At 12.6% G+C, this 18736-nt stretch overlaps 1 protein-coding gene across 1 annotated transcript, besides 35 other annotated features; it reads right to left on the bottom strand. All coding sequences in view use genetic code 6, as the record gives it.

Moving 5' to 3' along the window:
- Positions 1–181: 181 nt before the first annotated feature.
- Positions 182–226: a microsatellite.
- A 59-nt stretch (positions 227–285) lies between these two features.
- Positions 286–330: a microsatellite.
- A 566-nt stretch (positions 331–896) lies between these two features.
- Positions 897–968: a microsatellite.
- A 12-nt stretch (positions 969–980) lies between these two features.
- Positions 981–1043: a microsatellite.
- A 1519-nt stretch (positions 1044–2562) lies between these two features.
- Positions 2563–2608: a microsatellite.
- Positions 2591–2653: a microsatellite.
- Positions 2592–2653: a microsatellite.
- Positions 2599–2647: a microsatellite.
- A 1114-nt stretch (positions 2654–3767) lies between the features above and the next one.
- Positions 3768–3802: a microsatellite.
- Positions 3803–4091: 289 nt separating this feature from the next.
- Positions 4092–4141: a microsatellite.
- A 1599-nt stretch (positions 4142–5740) lies between these two features.
- Positions 5741–5793: a microsatellite.
- Positions 5794–6928: 1135 nt separating this feature from the next.
- Positions 6929–6962: a microsatellite.
- Positions 6963–8138: 1176 nt separating this feature from the next.
- Positions 8139–8195: a microsatellite.
- Positions 8196–9508: 1313 nt separating this feature from the next.
- Positions 9509–9537: a microsatellite.
- A 2147-nt stretch (positions 9538–11684) lies between these two features.
- Positions 11685–11728: a microsatellite.
- Positions 11686–11728: a microsatellite.
- A 958-nt stretch (positions 11729–12686) lies between these two features.
- Positions 12687–12718: a microsatellite.
- A 648-nt stretch (positions 12719–13366) lies between these two features.
- Positions 13367–13408: a microsatellite.
- Positions 13376–13412: a microsatellite.
- Positions 13409–13468: a microsatellite.
- Positions 13469–13550: 82 nt separating this feature from the next.
- Positions 13551–13600: a microsatellite.
- Positions 13601–14417: 817 nt separating this feature from the next.
- Positions 14418–14459: a microsatellite.
- A 265-nt stretch (positions 14460–14724) lies between these two features.
- Positions 14725–14771: a microsatellite.
- Positions 14772–14911: 140 nt separating this feature from the next.
- Positions 14912–14965: a microsatellite.
- A 286-nt stretch (positions 14966–15251) lies between these two features.
- Positions 15252–15326: a microsatellite.
- A 680-nt stretch (positions 15327–16006) lies between these two features.
- Positions 16007–16080: a microsatellite.
- A 61-nt stretch (positions 16081–16141) lies between these two features.
- Positions 16142–16260: a microsatellite.
- A 51-nt stretch (positions 16261–16311) lies between these two features.
- Positions 16312–16374: a microsatellite.
- Positions 16323–16369: a microsatellite.
- A 120-nt stretch (positions 16375–16494) lies between the features above and the next one.
- IMG5_196480 (hypothetical protein) lies at positions 16495–17406 on the bottom strand (the record flags this gene model as incomplete). Its single annotated transcript, XM_004024213.1, has 3 exons — positions 16495–16610; positions 16765–16944; positions 17382–17406. The coding sequence occupies 3 exons, from the start codon at positions 17404–17406 to the stop codon at positions 16495–16497; spliced, it is 321 nt and encodes a 106-aa protein (XP_004024262.1).
- Positions 16685–16746: a microsatellite.
- Positions 17042–17081: a microsatellite.
- Positions 17218–17274: a microsatellite.
- Positions 17283–17350: a microsatellite.
- Positions 17407–18070: 664 nt separating the features above from the next.
- Positions 18071–18230: a microsatellite.
- Positions 18166–18222: a microsatellite.
- Positions 18231–18736: the final 506 nt, after the last annotated feature.

Below are 18736 nucleotides of genomic sequence, written 5' to 3'. Positions count from 1 at the left end.
ATTTTTTTCAAAAACTCAATAAAAAAAAAAATTGTAAAAAATCTTTTATATTTTATGATTAAGTATTTAAAAAATAAATAAATAAACAATATAAACAGTAAAAATATATTATATAATCATATAAAAATAAATATTAATTAATTATAAAATTAATATCGAAATATTTGCAGCACTCAAATAAATAATTTATTTTAATTATATAATATTACCTTTATATTATATAATAGAATAAGAAAATACCGTTAAAAAATGTTAGGAAAATAAATAATATGATAATTTCTACAAATTATAATTCTATTAATATATTATTATAATTTATATAAAATATTAATGTTTTATATATTTTTAAATTATTTTTTAAAATAAAATTTTATTTCGGATTATATATTTCTTTAATATAGTTTTTAAAAAAGAAATTAATATTTTTTCAAAAAAAAAAAATTGTTCAAAAAAATTATATTACTTTTTTAATTTATAAATTTTAAAATTTTTATAAATTTTACATTTATTGTTTTTTATTTTTTTTTTTTTCAAAAATATAAAAAAAACTCTAATTTTGCATATTAATTAGAAAAAATATATTAAAATGCGTAGTTTACAAATTGTATAAATAAAATAATCAACTATCAAGATCATATGAAGTACAAATATCATAATCATTTTCATCATAATTTTATCTTTAAGGTTCATCAGAAGAGATAGAGTTACTTGATTATACTTAATTGTACATTTGGTCAGATTAAATAACTTGCTATCGAATATCAATAAATTAATTTATGAGCATTTTCATCCTTATTTACTTTTTTTGCAAATAGGTTTTTTAAATATTTGGTTGCATTTGATTTTTTTATCATAATTTTATTAAATTGATTCATTCTAATCATTTAACCAAAAATTTATTTAATTACTCATTTTTTAATTTTCTTTTTATTTTATTTTTTATTATTTAATTTTCTTAATATTAAATTAAAAAATTGTTATTATTTTTTTAGTTGTATTATTTTATATTTTATTTATTAATTTATATTATCTATTATATTTTAAAAAAACTGATAAAAAATTATTTATTTTAATTTAATATTTACATAAATATATATATTTCTTATGCAATAGTAATTCTATATGATTATTTTTCAAGGTTGAAAATAATTATACAAACTATAAAATTTTCATTTTAAGAAAATATAATAGACCAAAAAAATATTAGATACAATATATATATTTATATTTAACTATAAAAAAAAACTGTTTTTTCAATAATTAAACTAATTAACATATTTTAAATAAACTTTATATAAACATTTTAATGTTAAATATTTGAATTAATTAAATTATTAATTTTAAATAAATTAAAATATAATTAATATCATTAGATTAATAAAATATAAATATTTATTAGTTATGTATAAATATTGTTTCACTTATTAATAAAAATAATTAAAAAAAAAGATAAAAAATAAAATAGTAAAATATATAATTATAATAATATATATATATACTAAATATAGTTATCTATATAATTTTTAATAAATATAAAATTATATATATTTTTGTAATTATTGTAAATATATTTTATTATAATATATAATAATATTTATTTAGTATTTATAACTACATATAAAAGAGATTATTATAAATTAAAATATATATATAATAGTTTTTTATAAAAAATAATAATACTATATTTAAATAAATAATGAAAATAATATCATTTAAATTTATGTTATATACAATAATATCTATATTATTATTTTTAACATATTATTTAATTATAATTATATATGAATTTATCTTTTTTTTTTTTTTATCTAAAAATATTTATTCGGATATTATATCTTTATTTTTAAATTATATTTTATTTCTCATATACAAATAATTATGTAAAAAAAAAATTTTTAAATAAAATTTAAATTTATATTATAAATTTAATCTAATATTTATTCTGTGAAAATAATATTTTTTGTTTGCTTAATATAAACATAAATATATATGTATTTAATTAAAGTCTAAAATATTGTCATTTTCATTAAAATATGCATTAATATAATAATAGTAAAATTCCTTTATAAAAAAATAAATAGAAAAAAATATGGAAATTATTAAATTTACATAAATTGTCATTAAATATTCTATTTATAAAACATATATAAATATAAATATTTAATTCATATGAAAAAAGAGCACTAGAAATTATTTATTTGTATATAATATTATAATAATTAAATATATTTCAAACATAATTATGATTAGATATTATTTTATAAAAATTTCAAAATAATATTTATAAAAATGCATTATTTTTTTTAAATTTAATTTTTTTGTATTTATATAAAAAAATTAATTATATATTTTTATATATATTTAATATTAAAAATAATAATAAATATATATATTTTTATATATGTAAATATCCAAAATAAAACTAAATTTAATAATATTTAGATTTTTTTTGTTAATTTTAAAAAGTTAAAATGAATACGAATTCGTTAATAATTGATAATATTATAAATAGATATATAAACTTTTATAAATAAGTTTATTACTTATTTCTTTTTTTTTTTTAATAAAAAAATAAAAACATAAATAATAAAAAAAAAAAAAAAAAAAAGTATCAAAATTATTAAAAAAAAAATTAAAAAATATTAAATTTATTCAATCAAAGTAACTACTACTAAATTCGCAATCACAATTAATTAATTAACTTGAGTTATTATTATATAAGTTTGTAGTAGCCTCACTAATTTATCGAATTATTTTATTTTCTTCGAAATTATTCTAATTATTGATGAAATTTTAATTCATTTCTTTTACATTCCATTTAATATTATCTATATAGCATGATTATAAAGGTTCATTTAAGAAACTATTTTCATCATAATTTTCATATTTTCCGTTTGTTGAGTAATTTTCTATTTAAATATCATTATTATCTACGTTTTATTAATAACTTTTGAATAAATTATAGTAATCTACTTTATTTTCGGATTCAAAGAAAATTTATTCATTATTTAAAAATCCTTATTATACTTCATTATTATTACTATTTTTTTTTTTTTTATTATATTAAAAAATATTTTTTTGTTTTGTTTATTCTATTACTTTTAATTTTTAATTTGAAGTTATTTTTGTTCTTGCTCATTTTTAATTAAAGAATTTTCTGAAATTTATTAATCATTTTATTTATTTTGTGAATAACTTTAGTTCAGTATTTATTATTTCTAATTTATAAGTCTTCTTAGAGTCAGTTCTTATTAACTTCTGGCATCTATTATTTTTTATAGCATTTCATCTTTTTATTGCCGAATTTTTTTAATTCTAATTTCAACAGCTTCTTATAAGCAATCGAAATATTTAATTCCGGTTAATTCTTTTATTTGTTATTCCTATTTAAGTCTTTTTTAGATTGCATATTTAATATTATTTTTATTATTTATTTTAATATTGTCTTATTTTAGAGTTTTAATAAGGTTTTTTTATATTTTCTTATTTAATTTTGGATATTTTTGTTCTTAAGAAAATTCTGTTTCTTAGGTTGTATTTAAATTTGATTATTAGGCAGTATCAATTTTTTAGCCAATTATCAATTATTTGAGTTTTTTGCTATTTTATGGATTTTATTGAACTTTTTAAGATATTTTTTCTTTATTTATTTTCCTATTTAAATCCAGTTTTTATTGGTTATTTTCTATCTATATAAAGTTAAGAGTTCTTTCGATTTAAGTGAAATTATTTAATTATTAAGAAGAAGCTAAAATCATTAAAATAAATTTAATTTTTTTTTTTTTATTATTTTTTTTTTAATAATGAAAAGTAATTATAAAAAAAAAAATATATATATTTTGTTTATATATATTTTAATTACAATTATTTTTAATCAATCTTTTAAATAATAATTATAAAAGCAAAAGTTAAGGAATAATTTTCACCTTAATTAAGTGTGCAATTATTTTTTTAATATATTCTATTGTGACGTAATTTTGAAGAATAATATGTTTTTAATCATTTGGAATTTGAATAAAAGAATAAAGTTATTAAAAATTTTGTTTATTAAAACAAAAATTTACAAATTAATTATTCAAAAATCAAAAAAGAAAAAAAAAAATTATTATTATTTAAAAAAAAAAAAAATTGTATTCATTTATATAATGCAATTATTTAATATATCTTATTAGAAAATCTATTTTCCACAAAAATTAAATATGTCTATTTTAAAAAAAAAACAAATTAAAAAAAAATATATATAGTATAAAAAATTAATAAATAGATTTCTTTCGACATAAATCAAACAGAAAATGCAAAAAAAATAAATTTAAGACTTAATATAAAAATACTTATTTTAAAAAAAATATTTTTTGGTTTATAATTTTAATATTTATATATAATTCATTTTTAAATTAATCTACTTTTAGCATATATCTGTAACTAATAAATCAATAAATAATTTTTTTAGAAAAGCTAATAAATAACATTAAAAATTAGTATTAAGGAAGCATAAAAAATTAATATAATATGGATATGAAAATTTTAATCTTTATCTTTATTATGATTTATTTAAAAACACTACAGATTTTATTAAATATTTAAAAGGCATATAGAAAAATATAATATTTGCATAAATTTTTAAAATTATATTAAAAAAAGTTAATAAAATTTAAGAATTAATAATATAATATAATTAATATTTTATAATATTTTTTTTATCTAATATTATATTTTTAATTAATTCATACAATATATTATTTATTTATTTATCCATATATTTCTTATTCATTATATACTTTTTATAAAAAAATAATAAATGTTTTTTATTATTATTTTTTTTAATAAATTTTATTTACTCCTTTAAGGTTTAAGCAAATATAAATCTTAAAAATTGCAAATAGATGTAGTTTATTTGTTTTAACTATACGTTTAGCCTAATATATATATATATAAATTAAATAAATAATTTGGTTTTTTTGTTTTTAATAAATTATTATTTAACATTTAGTCATATTTTATTGAAGCTTTTAGACGTAGTTTCTATCATTCATAAATCTATATTCTCCATATTAGTTTAAATGAGATATATATCTTGAGTTAAAATTAGTCTATAATTTATTGTTTTCATTTAAGTTCAGCTATATTTTTTACAATGGATTATCAAATTAAGAATTATAATTTTTGTTAAAATTTTAAACAAAAACATTTAAATTTTAAGTATTTGAGTTTTATTATAATTTATTTATAAACATATCATTATCCTTTTATATTTTTTCAATATCGTACTAAACTAATTATAGTTATTGAATAGTTAGATCATCGCTAAAATGTATTTTTTTAATTTAATTATTCGAATTTTAATTATTTTATATTTAAGATAAACTTAATTCTTTTTAATTATATTATAAATTTAAAAGTATTTCAATTAAAAAAATTGTAGCGTTTACCTTTTTCTTATCCTGAGCTCATAATATTTTGAATTTTTAAAATATATAAATAGTTTAAAAAAATATATATTTTTATATTATTTAATTATTTGTTATATTTTTACCATATATTTTTTTATAATAATCTAAAAAGAAATTTTCAAAAGAAAAATATATATTATAATAATAATATAATTAAAAATTAAAGATAATTAATATTTTTCTATGATATTTTTATAAATAAGAAACGGAACGGAATTCAAAATATTTTAATATTTTTACTTTTTGAAATTATTTATAATAAAGTACATATTTTTACTTAAAAATAAGAATATAATTAAAATATATGATATTATAATTAAAACTATAATATAATAATTTAAAAATAATTCTTATACTGCATTATTTATAATGTTATTATAAATTAAAATTATTAAATACATTTAAATAAAATTAAAGATAAAAAATATAAGTTATATAAATAAATATAATTAATTTGATAAAAAAAATATATTTATAAACATAATAAATTCAATTTAAAATTTTTAATTTTTTTTATTTAGATTAATTATTTTATTAACTTAATATATTTTGTTTTATTTGTATTTGATTTACATTTTTTTTTTAAAAAAAAATAATTATTTGCTTTAAAATATTTTCATTTCATACTTTTTTTTCTAATTAATTTTATAATATTAAAAATTAAATATATTTTAATTATTATTATTTGGATTAATTAATAGACTATGTAAAAATAAAATAATATTATTTCCATTATTTTTCATTTTTTAAATACGAATTAATGTTTATATCAAATCTTATTTAATTCTTTTAACTTTTAAAACTTTAAATTATTTATGCAAATTTATTTTTTACAGTAATCTAAATTTTCTATTATAAATTAATAATAACATTTATGATATGATTCTTGATATTTTAATTAGTTAATTTTTTGTATTTTTTTTATTAATTAATGATTAACTATCTGTAAATAAAAAATCTTTTATTATTTATATTTTATATATTTTATACATTCTTTTCGTTATAATTACTCTTATTGGTCCTTATATTTAACTAAGAATTATTATTTTTTCTAATTGAGTGCATTTTTTTCTTAAAAAAATTAAAACATTTATTAATCTAAATCATTTAATTTAAGATATAAGACTTTCTTTTTTGTTAATAATTTAAACTTAATATTTTATATATTTTTATTATTTATTAAACCATTGACTAATTATTTTTTTAAACTGATTAAAAAAATATTAGGCAATATAGAAGTTGTAGCCCAATGATAATTAAAACATAACAGTTATCTAAAAAAAAAAAATAGAAGAATGGTTTTATAAAAAAATATATCAAATAAACATAGTTATTAATAGCAAAGGGGAATAGTAAATAAAACACTTAATTTTATCTTTACTTTTAAGGAAAAATAAAAGAATTATCAACTATTTTAATATATAATTTTCATTTTAAGATATTAAAAAAGAAATTTAAAGAAAAAAGTTAACATAAACTTAATGATAAAAAATATTTAATAATAAACAATATAATAGCTTAAGACTATCTATACGTTAATAATCAATATGTGTAAATATAGGCTTAATATTTATATTTTTTTGGAGATTTGAGTATAATAATTTAATAATATATAAATATTGAATTAAATAAAAATACAATTTATTTAGAAAAATATAGAATAGCTTTAAATTGCAATTGCATTAAAGTAATCAAAAATACACATATTTAACTAAAAATGAAATGAAAAATTATTTTTGGAAGAAAATATATGAAGAGAAGTACACTAGTAATGAAGAATATATTTATTATATTAAAATTTTATAACTTAAAATTATATTATAAGCATATTTAAGACCTAATGGAGATATTATTTAAGTCTAAAAAATAAATTTTAGTAATAAAAATGAAGATGATTTATAATAATTTTATATTTATTTGATATTTATGTATTAAAATTTGATAATTTAAACAATGTACAATTTTATTATTTAAAATTTTTTTTATATTTTTTTTCAAATAAAAAATATATTTATTATAATTAAAAAAAATTAATTTCGATTTGGTTAATAAAAAATTAAGAATTAAGAAAATTAGATATAAGATAAAAAGTTAAAAATTTAGAATGTTAAAAATAAATATAATAATATAAATATAAATATAATTTAATTGTAATAGTTTTTAATATAAATAATAAATATGTATTATATATAAATTAATTATAATGTAATATTTATTATATTCGAGATTGAAAACGTTGTTATTTTTTTTTGGAATTTACGTTTTTATTTCGATAATAAAATATTATTATAACTTTAAATATATTTCTTTATTTTTATTTTAATCTATTTATAATCTTTCTTTTACTTTTATTTTAGTTATATAAATATATTATAACATCTTAAGTTTTTAAATAATAGATTAAAAGACTCTTATTTTTTTTGAATAATATTCTATTTTTATATTTTTTGTTATATTATTTTAAATGCTCTTACCAACATTTTTTATTATTAATAAAATAGTAACTTATATTTAATTACTTAATTTTATTTTTCTATAATTAATATTTGTTATTTATATATTATATACTTTAATATTTTTTCTTTTATAATGTATAATTATATAAAAGTAAAATTAAGCTTTTATTTCCTTTCCCATAAAAATTCCAAGAAAATAAATTTAAAATTAAATCAATTTTTAATTTTAAATATTAAAATATCATCTATTTATAATTAATATATATTTATTTATATTATTATATTTTATCAATATCCTATATCTTCATAAATAGTAGGTAATTCTACTTTATTAAAAAAAACTTAAATTTCATAGTATTTCTATAAAAAATTCTCAATATTTTAAGGCAAGGACATTTTCTTTATTGGCAAGAATAATTAGAATAAATAAACTAATTTATTTAAATGATATCAGGATATAATTTTTTTTTTTAAATAAATTCAATATTAATATATTTTTAATCCCGATTTTTAACAGATAAAATATTAAATAAGAAATGATTTTAAATTTAACAACTAAGCTTATTAAAATAATTAGATTTCATATTATTTAAATAATAAACTTAGTTTAAATTTAAATTCTAATTAGTTATGAAATTTTATTATTAGTTTTAACTCGTTTAATATATTTATTAATAATTATTTTCTTAGTTCATATTTTCCCTTTAGTTTGATAATATTATTTGATCTTAACTATAATTTATATTTAGTATATAATCATTCTATTATTTTATTTTTGGTATTTCTTAAATCATTTTAACTTATTATATTTAATATATAAGATGATTTTACTCGATATTGTTTTTAATTAGCTAATTTTCTAAAAATTGATTATTAAATTAAAATTTAATTATTTTCCTTTTTAATTTTTGAATATCTTATAAAGGCTTCCTGTATAAAGTTAAGTTATAATAATTAAGCATTTTAAGTTTTGATTTTTTATAAGATGAAGAGATTTTTTTTATTTAAAGTTTAGAATGTATAAATACATATTATTAATAATCTTTTTAAGGAATTTTATCATACATATGTTAGTATTCTACTAAAAATAGAAGATTAATTAAAAATTGAAAAACTTTATTCAGTTTTATATATGCAAATGTTATTTTTGTTAATAATATTGTTATTATTAATTTAGTTAATATGTAAAATATTTTTTTCATTTTTATTTTTTAAGTATTTTTTAATATTATTTTTATTGTTTTATTTTTTCTTTTGTTTATTATAGTTTTTTATATTTTAAAGCGATTTTATAGTTATTAAATGTTTAAATGAAATTTATTTTATATTAAAAAATAATATTACATATAAATTTTATAATAATTAAAATAATGTTATTATTTGATATTTACAGAGATATCAAAGTTTTAAAAAACATCATATTTTAGTAAAGTCATCAAATTAAAGTAATTTTTTTTTTTTTATAAAATTTAAAATAATTAATTATTCTTTTAAAAAAAAAATATTTTATATTTTATTCGCTAAAATGTTATTTTATTATTTATATTTTAATTTAAAGATTAATAAAAAATTATTAAATATTATTTTATATTAAATTATAATAAAATATTTAAAAAAAAAATATTTAAAAATTAAATAAATTTATAACTTTAAGAAATTGTAAATTAATTATTTTTACAAATTTTTAATTAATGTCAAAGCATTTAAAAAAATAAAAACTAATAAAAAACAATTGACTTTTTTATTTGTTTGTTAAGATGAATAATAAATAATAACTAATTTAATTTTTGTTTGAAAAATATTATATTAAATAAATGTATAAAAATATAGTTTTTTAAGAGTTTTATTTTATTATTTAACTATAATTAAATATTTCAATAGAAGATTATTTATTTAATTTTTATTATCCATATAAATTATAAAAATATGAATTTAAAATTATAAATAAAAGATGTTTATATTTGTTATATAACTTATTTTAAAAAAAATTATATAAAGCAAATAAAAAGCCGTTACATATTTTTTTTTCTTTTCTTTTTTTATTAATTGAGTGAGATTTTAAAAAAATAATACATCAGAGCAAGCAATAATTGAAAATTTATAAATACAGAGACTAAATTTTTTAACTAGAAAAGTTTTTTTATTTTTTGAATAATAATAAAAAATAATATTGATAAATTATATAAATAGAAAATTTTTTAATATTTATAAATTGAAAATTATTAAAAATAAATATAATAAATTATATTTTATATTATAAGGAAAAGTATAAATTTATATAAATTAAAATATATTAAAAAAACTTGATTTTAATTAACTAAAAACTACAGAATGTAGTTTTTAGAAAATAATGAAACAGTTATAAAAGATTATAAATAAAATTCATAAAATTATTATTTTCATTAACAAATTGAAAATTAAATATATTAATAATATATATTTAATATAATATAGCTTTTTAGTATGTTTTTTTCATTTTCTATATTATTTTTTTAAAATTTAATTAAAAAAAAAGACGGTTTTAAACTCAAAGAATTGTTTCTAATCGAAAATGTTTAAATAATTATATAGTTTTGGTCATATTAATATTACTAATCTACATTTAGAAAATAGTAAATACAAATTTTCCTAAAATTGTATTTTTTCTCGTGAAAACTATTAAAATATTTAATAATAAATATAATAGGATATTAATAAAAAAGCACTATTTTTTTAATTATTTATTTATCCGAATAAATAAAAAGAAAATAAATTATTTTTAATTAACTTTTCGTTTCGAATATTCAAGTGGAAATACATTAAATTAATTATTGAATAAAATGAATATGTTTCTATAGTTATTTTAGGTAGAATTTCTGATATATAAAACGAAATATAATTGTAAAACATAAATATGAAAATAATTATAAAATAAGAAGAAGAAGAAAAAAAAAAGAATAAAATAAAATAAATTTTTTAAAAAGTTAAAAATCAAAAAGCTTTAAGCTTTAAATCTTAGTTTTTTTTTTTTCCTAATTAATTAATTGGATTCGAAGATACTTTCTAAAATGATAAAAGATAATTAAGATAATATAATAAAAAGTTTAAAAATAAAAGTGAATAATATTTAAATTAAAAATAAAGGTGTTATAAAATACTATTTATATTCCCAAAAAGAATTATTTATTTATAAAATAATAATGTTATATTTATATATACATTTTTTTTAAAAATAAAATAAATATATATTTTTTGAAACCTTAAAATATATTTTTAAAAATAAAATAATATTTGAAATTAATGATAAAATACATAAAATTTATAAATAGCATAAATATTTTACTATATAATATCATAAATAATATTATTTTATCATTTGAATATTAAAATCATTGATAATTATAAAGTTAGTATAATTGAAAGAATAGTTTCAAAAATAAAAATAATATTTTCATTGTATTTTTTGCGTTTTTTTTAAGGTTAACTTTTTAATTATAGTTCATCGTCATCTTCATCAAAGCATAATTTCCTTTTATTTAATTATTATACAAACAACTTTTTATTTTATTAATCAATTAATTAATTTAATTTTTATTAACTTTAAATCAATAATTCTTTATTACTCACTAATTGTTATTAATAATCTTAATTATGTTAAAGATTACTTTTAAATTAGCTGTTAATCTATTCTTTTAATATAGTATTTTCATCATCAAAAGTCACTTTTCTTTATGTTTGAAAATGCTCTTTATTAAAATCTAATTTTTCCATAAAATTTTAATTCAATTTTTATCTTTACTTTTTTAAAATAAGATATATTTTCTATAATAAATATATATTTTACTTGTTTTTTATTTGCTTTTATTCTATATCTATTTATTAATTTTATTTTTGTAAGTTAATTTGACTTAACATTATGCTTTATGTATTCTATTTTTAAGTTTTTGGTGTAAAGTTTGTAATTTAACTCTCCATTATTATTTTAGAAAAATATTAGCTTTCTTATATTTAATTGGATTATTTTTAGCATACTATATTTTTTAAATGTTCTTCACTTTTTTTTTTTTTATAAACTTAATTAACTAAAAACATATTTATATATTATTTTTGTTACTATATGTTTTCAAAATCATCTAAAAAAAATTCAAATATTCCTTATAAAAATAAATCTTATTCTTAAAAATTATTAAGAAGATATTTCAGCTATATAGATTATTAGTAACTATTTTTAAATTAAAATTCTATGATTTTTTAATTTTGTTCATCATAATATTCTTTAAAATTTTCATATTCATTTATTAAGTTATCAAATTAAATATTTTATTTATTAATTATTTTTATGTAATTAGTATTTATGCCTATATATAGTATTTATTCATTTATTATATTTAATTCTTCTTAATTTTATTTTAATATTTTAATTATTTAAAAACAATCCTCTATTGAAAGTGATTAAAGAATAATAATATTGTTTAATTTAAAATTGTTTATTATTTAAGAATTTGATGATGAATTTATAAAAAAGATGTTCCCTTTAATGATTTGTTTTAAAAGTTGATAAATTTTTAAATAATTATGAGGATTTATATTAATAATACTTATAATTGTCATTTTTTTTAATAATAATAAAATATTTATTATATTTTTTAAAGTAATAATGTTTTAGTGGTAATATCTTTTTTTTTTAAAAAAAAAATAATATATATCTATTTTTTTTTATTTTTTTCTTTTTTTTCTTTTTATAAAAAAAAGTAAATAAATCAGTCTTTTTTATTTTATAATTATTATAATTCTTATATTAATTATTATGTATATTATTATGTTATATTTTATTATTATTCAATCATTTTTAGTTACTCATCTAATTATTTTATGTATTTTTCCATTTCTTTATGTTCCTTATCAAGCTTTTTATTTTCTTTATATAACGCGATGTTTTCAGTTTATAATTTAGTAGTCTAAAATGCTCTTTAAAGTTAATAATCACCTTTGACATCATAAATTTTATAAGTATTTCTATTTATACTTCTAAGTGTATTTTGATTATAAACATTACTAATAACGAAATTGTTTTAATTCATTTATTCGAAAATTTATTCGATTGCACTTCTTAAAAAAGCAGCATTATTTATTCCATAAAATACTATAGGTTCAAATATAAAAGGCTCTTTTTTGTGTATTTTTCTAAAAGCAAAATATTATCCACAACAACAAACATATTTTTCTTTTGTTTAATGAAGTTTGTCTATATTAAAAGAATCAAAGTCTTCTACTTCTTTATATTCTGCTTCATCTTATAAGATTTGCTTATGGTCGTTTTCGTTTGAATTTTTACTTTTTTTTTATAGTTTCTAAAATTATAATTAAGTTTAAATTACGTATATTAAATTTTTAATTATGTGTAGTTTTATATTTTTTTTTATTAAATAATTTTTTTAATTTATTCGGTATCTTTTTCAATTATATTATTCCAACTTTTTCAAAAAATTTTTAATTTAAAAAAAAATATTAATATAAAAAAAAATATATATATATATATATATATATATATATATATATATATATATATATATATATATATATTTACTTTAAATCAATTGTCAAACTTTATAAATTTTTTAGATTTTATATAAATTAGCATATAAAAGGTAAACTTTTTTCTGTTAAATTATTATTACTTTTTTTTATAAAATTATATTTATTTTGTTTTATAAATTTACATACTAAAAATTTAATGAGATTTTTTTAAGGTTTTTTAATTTCAAAAAGCTTTCCTTTAGAATATCAATATGATTATCTTATATTTTACATCCTCTTTTTTTTATAAAAATAAAATAAATCTTTTTAAATATTTTTTTTTTAATATTTATTTATACCCTAAATTAATTTCAAAAGAAAGTAATTATTCTAAATGTTTTATTCCCTAAGCAATTATATTTATACCTTCTAATTTAAGTTTACACCACATAAAATTTATTTTCAAATATTTAAGTCTTTTTAAATTTTATATTCCTTCGATCAATAAATAAAATTGATTTTCTTCTAATCCTTTTTAATTGCTTCATTTAAATTATATTAAATAAAAAAAATATTTATTTAATTTTTTTACTTTAAATAAATATTTAAACTTTCTAAGCTTTAAATTTTCTTTAAAGTATTAGATAAAGCTAATATACTCTAAGTATCTTATATATTATTTTAACTTAAATCTAAATGAAGATATTTTAGTTAATTTTAATTTTATAAATTTTTTGATAATTCTAATATATTTTAATCATTTAAGTTGTTTTAACTTTATTAATTTTTGTTTATATTTATTATTAAATTATTTTAATTTTTTTTTTTACGATAAATTAAGCTAAAGCTTTTCTAATTTTATATTAAAGTTAAATATTTTTGATATATATTATACTCCTTAATCTGCAAATTTTATACCTTTAAGCTATAAATCTAAAATTTAAAGATTTTTTAGAGATTAAACACCTAAATAAAAATTATAGAAATCTAATAAATCTGTATTTAAAAATCTTTTTATAAGTTATTTATAAAATAACTATATGTTTTTTAAAAAATATAAAACTTGTTTGTAATGTTTATTTTAAGGACAACTATTTATTAAAATAGGCTTAATGTATATTTTTAAACTTTTAAAATTTATTAAGTAATTTAATTTCCTCTTTATTATTTAAAATTAATATAAAAATTTAAAAATTTATTACTTAAAATTTAAATCTAAATTTTATATATTTTTAAAATTAGATATCGATTTATAAAAAGATATAATTTATCTTTCACCAATTTAGTTATTTCTAAAATAATATATATAAATAATAAAAAAATATATAATTATATAAATTTTATATATTTATATATATATTTAATATTTTTTTACTCGAAATCAACTATTAATATTAATAAATTTTAAGCAAAAACTTATGATATATATTCGAAATCTATTTCTTATGAATCATTAATTTGAGTATTTCTATTAATTTTAATAATTTTTTTTTTACAAGTATTTTTATAATTTTTTTTTTATTAAATTTTAATTATTTTATAAAATCATTTATTTTTTATTAATAATTATATTTATTTAATAATAATCATAATGTTCAAAATTTTTACAATTTTTTTAATAAATTTTTTACTTTAATAATAGTTTAAGTTTTTATAATTTTTTAAGCATTTTTAATCCTTTTAATAATGTTTACACGCCTTAGTTTTTTATAGGATTATATCTTTGTTTTATAAAAATTAATATATTTTAGAAATTTTATATAATTACGATAAATCTAATTTTAATGTAATTAAATTGTCCATTTTTGAAATAGCTTATACTAAAAAAATACATCCTTAATTTGAGATATTATTTTATCTTATAAAAATATTTTTATTTTTTTATAAAATTATATTTCTATATTTTTTACTATAAATTAATTTTAAATTCTGTTAATAATTCACAATTCATATATTCTAATCCATAAAATTAATTTTCTAACCTAATGCCTTTGAAATTTAAATGAAATTACTATATTTATAATTAACTAAAAGAATTGAAAAGTTCGATTAGTTATTAATATTAGATATTATCATAACTAAAATTTATGCATACTTATTTTAAATTGATCATTTATAAAAATTTAGACTTTAAATATTAAATATCTATATTTTGTTAGAATTCTTTTAACAATATATTTATATATTTTATTGATTTTAATGCTTCAAATGTATATTTTTATAATAAGGGATTTAGCAAGTCTTAATTTATGTTTTTTATATTAAAATATAAACTCTTAATTGGAAAATTAAAATCCTTTATATTTTTTAATAATTCTAAATCCTATTTATTTTATAAATCTAACATTAAACCATTTATTTTTAAAGAAAAATCAAAATTTAAAATTTCTTATAAATCTTAAAAATATAGAAAATGTGTATTTTTATTTATCATTATTTTTATTATATTTAGATATATTTAAACAAAGTTTTTATTTTATATAGACTAATATAAAAGATAATTAAAAAGGATATAAATATAAAATAAAAAAATATGATTTTATTTAATTTATATATTAAAATAATCTAATCGTATAATTTTATTTTAGATAATTAAAATATTTTATTATGTTTGAAATATATATAATATATAAAATATATTTGAAATAATGATAATTAAAATTAATATTTTAAATATAATATGTTTTAATATTTGTATATATATAATAGAAAGATAAAATAATATTGATATTGATATTGATATTTATATATTTATATATATATATAAATATATATATATATATATATATTATATTTTTTATTTATATTTATATATATATATTTTATAAATAATATATATATATATATATTATATATATCCTTAAATTTAATTTATATATATATATTTTTTATATATTTGACAATATAAATATTTTCTTAATTATTTTATTTTTTATTTATTTATATTATTATTTTTTTTATTTTATTGTTTTAAATTATTTTGATTAAAAATTATTTAATATATTAATTTATTATTTATTTAAAAAAATTAATAAAATAATAATATATGATTATTATGTAAATAAAAAAGAAAAAAAAAAAATTACAAAAATTCATTCATTAATATTACTATCGAATGATAAAACCTCTTCTTCTATTTTGCTTAAAAGACCTGCAATTTATTCATCTAATAATTCTTTAAATTTTTTTTTTGTAATATCATCTAGCTCTTAAAATAATTAACAAAATAATATTTAAAAATATAAAATTATTAAATATAAAATATAAAAAAATTTTTTTTATTATATATATATATATATATATATATATATATATATATATATATATATATATATATATTATATGTATTCATATTTATATACTATGTTCTTCTGCAAATTTATTAGCAAGTTATTCTGATCTATCGTTTTCATAAACTATTATTCTTTTAGTCATTCCCTAACCAAGATTTACATCAACAAATAATAAAGGAGTTTTTTCTTTTTTATTATTTTATTTTTCATCTTCTTATTCATCATTATTTTCTCCTTCTACTTCTAATACTTGATTTTCTATTTAATACTAATATGATTATTATTTATTTTTATCAAGTGAAAATTAAGTTTTTTTTCTTTAATTATTTTTAATGTTATTGATATAATTACTATTATTATTAGTATTACTATTATTATTAATATTAAATGATTAATTAGAAGATTTTTATTTTTAAACTTAATCCCTTCGTTTTCCTTTTTATATCATTTCGTTAATCATTTCTTTTTCTCTATAAGCATTTCTTATTCTATCTATACTTTTATTTATATCTTTTGCAAATATTTCTTATTTATTATTTATTTTTGATTTCTTTTTTTTTTCGTATTTATATTTTTTTTTTTTAAAAATAAAATAAAATATATATATAAATATAAAATATTATCAATATAAATTATAAAAATTTATATTAATATATACAAAATAAATTGTAAATATAAATATTTACAGTAGTATTTGGAAAAAAAGTACATTCTTCAAAATTTTCATCACTTTTTTTTTTGGAGAAGAAATAATTAGTATTTTTTTTCGTTAAAATGTGTTTCTTTTAATTCTAATATAATTTAGAGATTACATTTTATTTATTATTAGTATATTATGTAAATTCAGGTTTGAAACTACATTCTTGCATTTCTTTAGCTTAAAATTCTTATTTTTTCTATAATAAGCTTTATTATTAGGTTATTTTTTATAACATAAGTAATTATTAAAGCTATATTTTACCGTTTTCAGGAAGTTTTATTTAAATATTGTTATTTAAGAGCATTTATTAAGCCTAATTTATTATTTTTTACCTTTTTTAATTTGCTAAATAATTGTTATAAGGAGAAATTTAAATTGTAAACTATTGATCCCAATTGAATTTATTATTTTTTAATTATTCATAGGTTAATCTATTCCTGTAAAATGGCTCAAAAGTGAGCCTAATAAATTTTTTGTCTTCTAAATCCAAAATCCAATTTCTTCCTTAATTAAAAAATGAACCTATAACAATATTTTAAATTTAATTTTCTTTTTCTTCATGAATATCAAGCATTAATTTAATACTTTTATTAGTTTTTTAAAAGCAGGAGCTTTTTTAAGATTTTAAAATTTAAGAAAAATTTTCATTATTTGTAGAGGATGTATTTGTATATATATTATTAATATTAATATTATTATTATTATTATTATTATTATTATTACTATTATTATTGTTTTTATTGTTATCATTTTTATCGTTGTTATCATTGTTATCATTATTTTTATTATCATTAAATTTATTATCATTATTATTTATATTATCATTAATATTATTTTCTTGCCTTTAATCTTTTTCTAAAATATTTATTAAATTTTCATTATTATTTTAATTTTAATTTAAAGATAAACCTAAAATACATTAGAAAAATATTTACAAATTCTAGATATATATTTTTTGATATGTTTCTCCTCCTAATAATTACCATAATAGAAAAATTAATTTTTTTTCACTTTACAATAAATTTCCATTTGCTTATTATTAGTATTTTATAAAACCTAGTTTTATTAAAATTTCTAAAACATTAGCAAGTTCTATATATTCTTAGTTTTCTAATTTTAAATCATTAAGTACTTATTAGAATTCTCTTTAAAATTTAAAAATTAGTACATTTTCATTTTTAGATGAGATTTTTTTTTTCTAGTTTTATATATAGGAAGTGGATGTAGATCTTTGTTTTTCTTAAGATTTGACTTATTGTCTTCTTTAAGCATCTTTATATAGAATATCTTAAATTTTTTCGTTTCTGTTTATTTTTTTAGATTTAACATCAATGTTTGGAG

This window comes from Ichthyophthirius multifiliis (assembly GCF_000220395.1).
Source record: "Ichthyophthirius multifiliis unplaced genomic scaffold scaff_1120509251400, whole genome shotgun sequence".
Classification (NCBI taxonomy): Eukaryota; Ciliophora; class Oligohymenophorea; order Hymenostomatida; genus Ichthyophthirius; species Ichthyophthirius multifiliis.
This window is presented reverse-complemented; position numbering and strand designations above follow the sequence as displayed.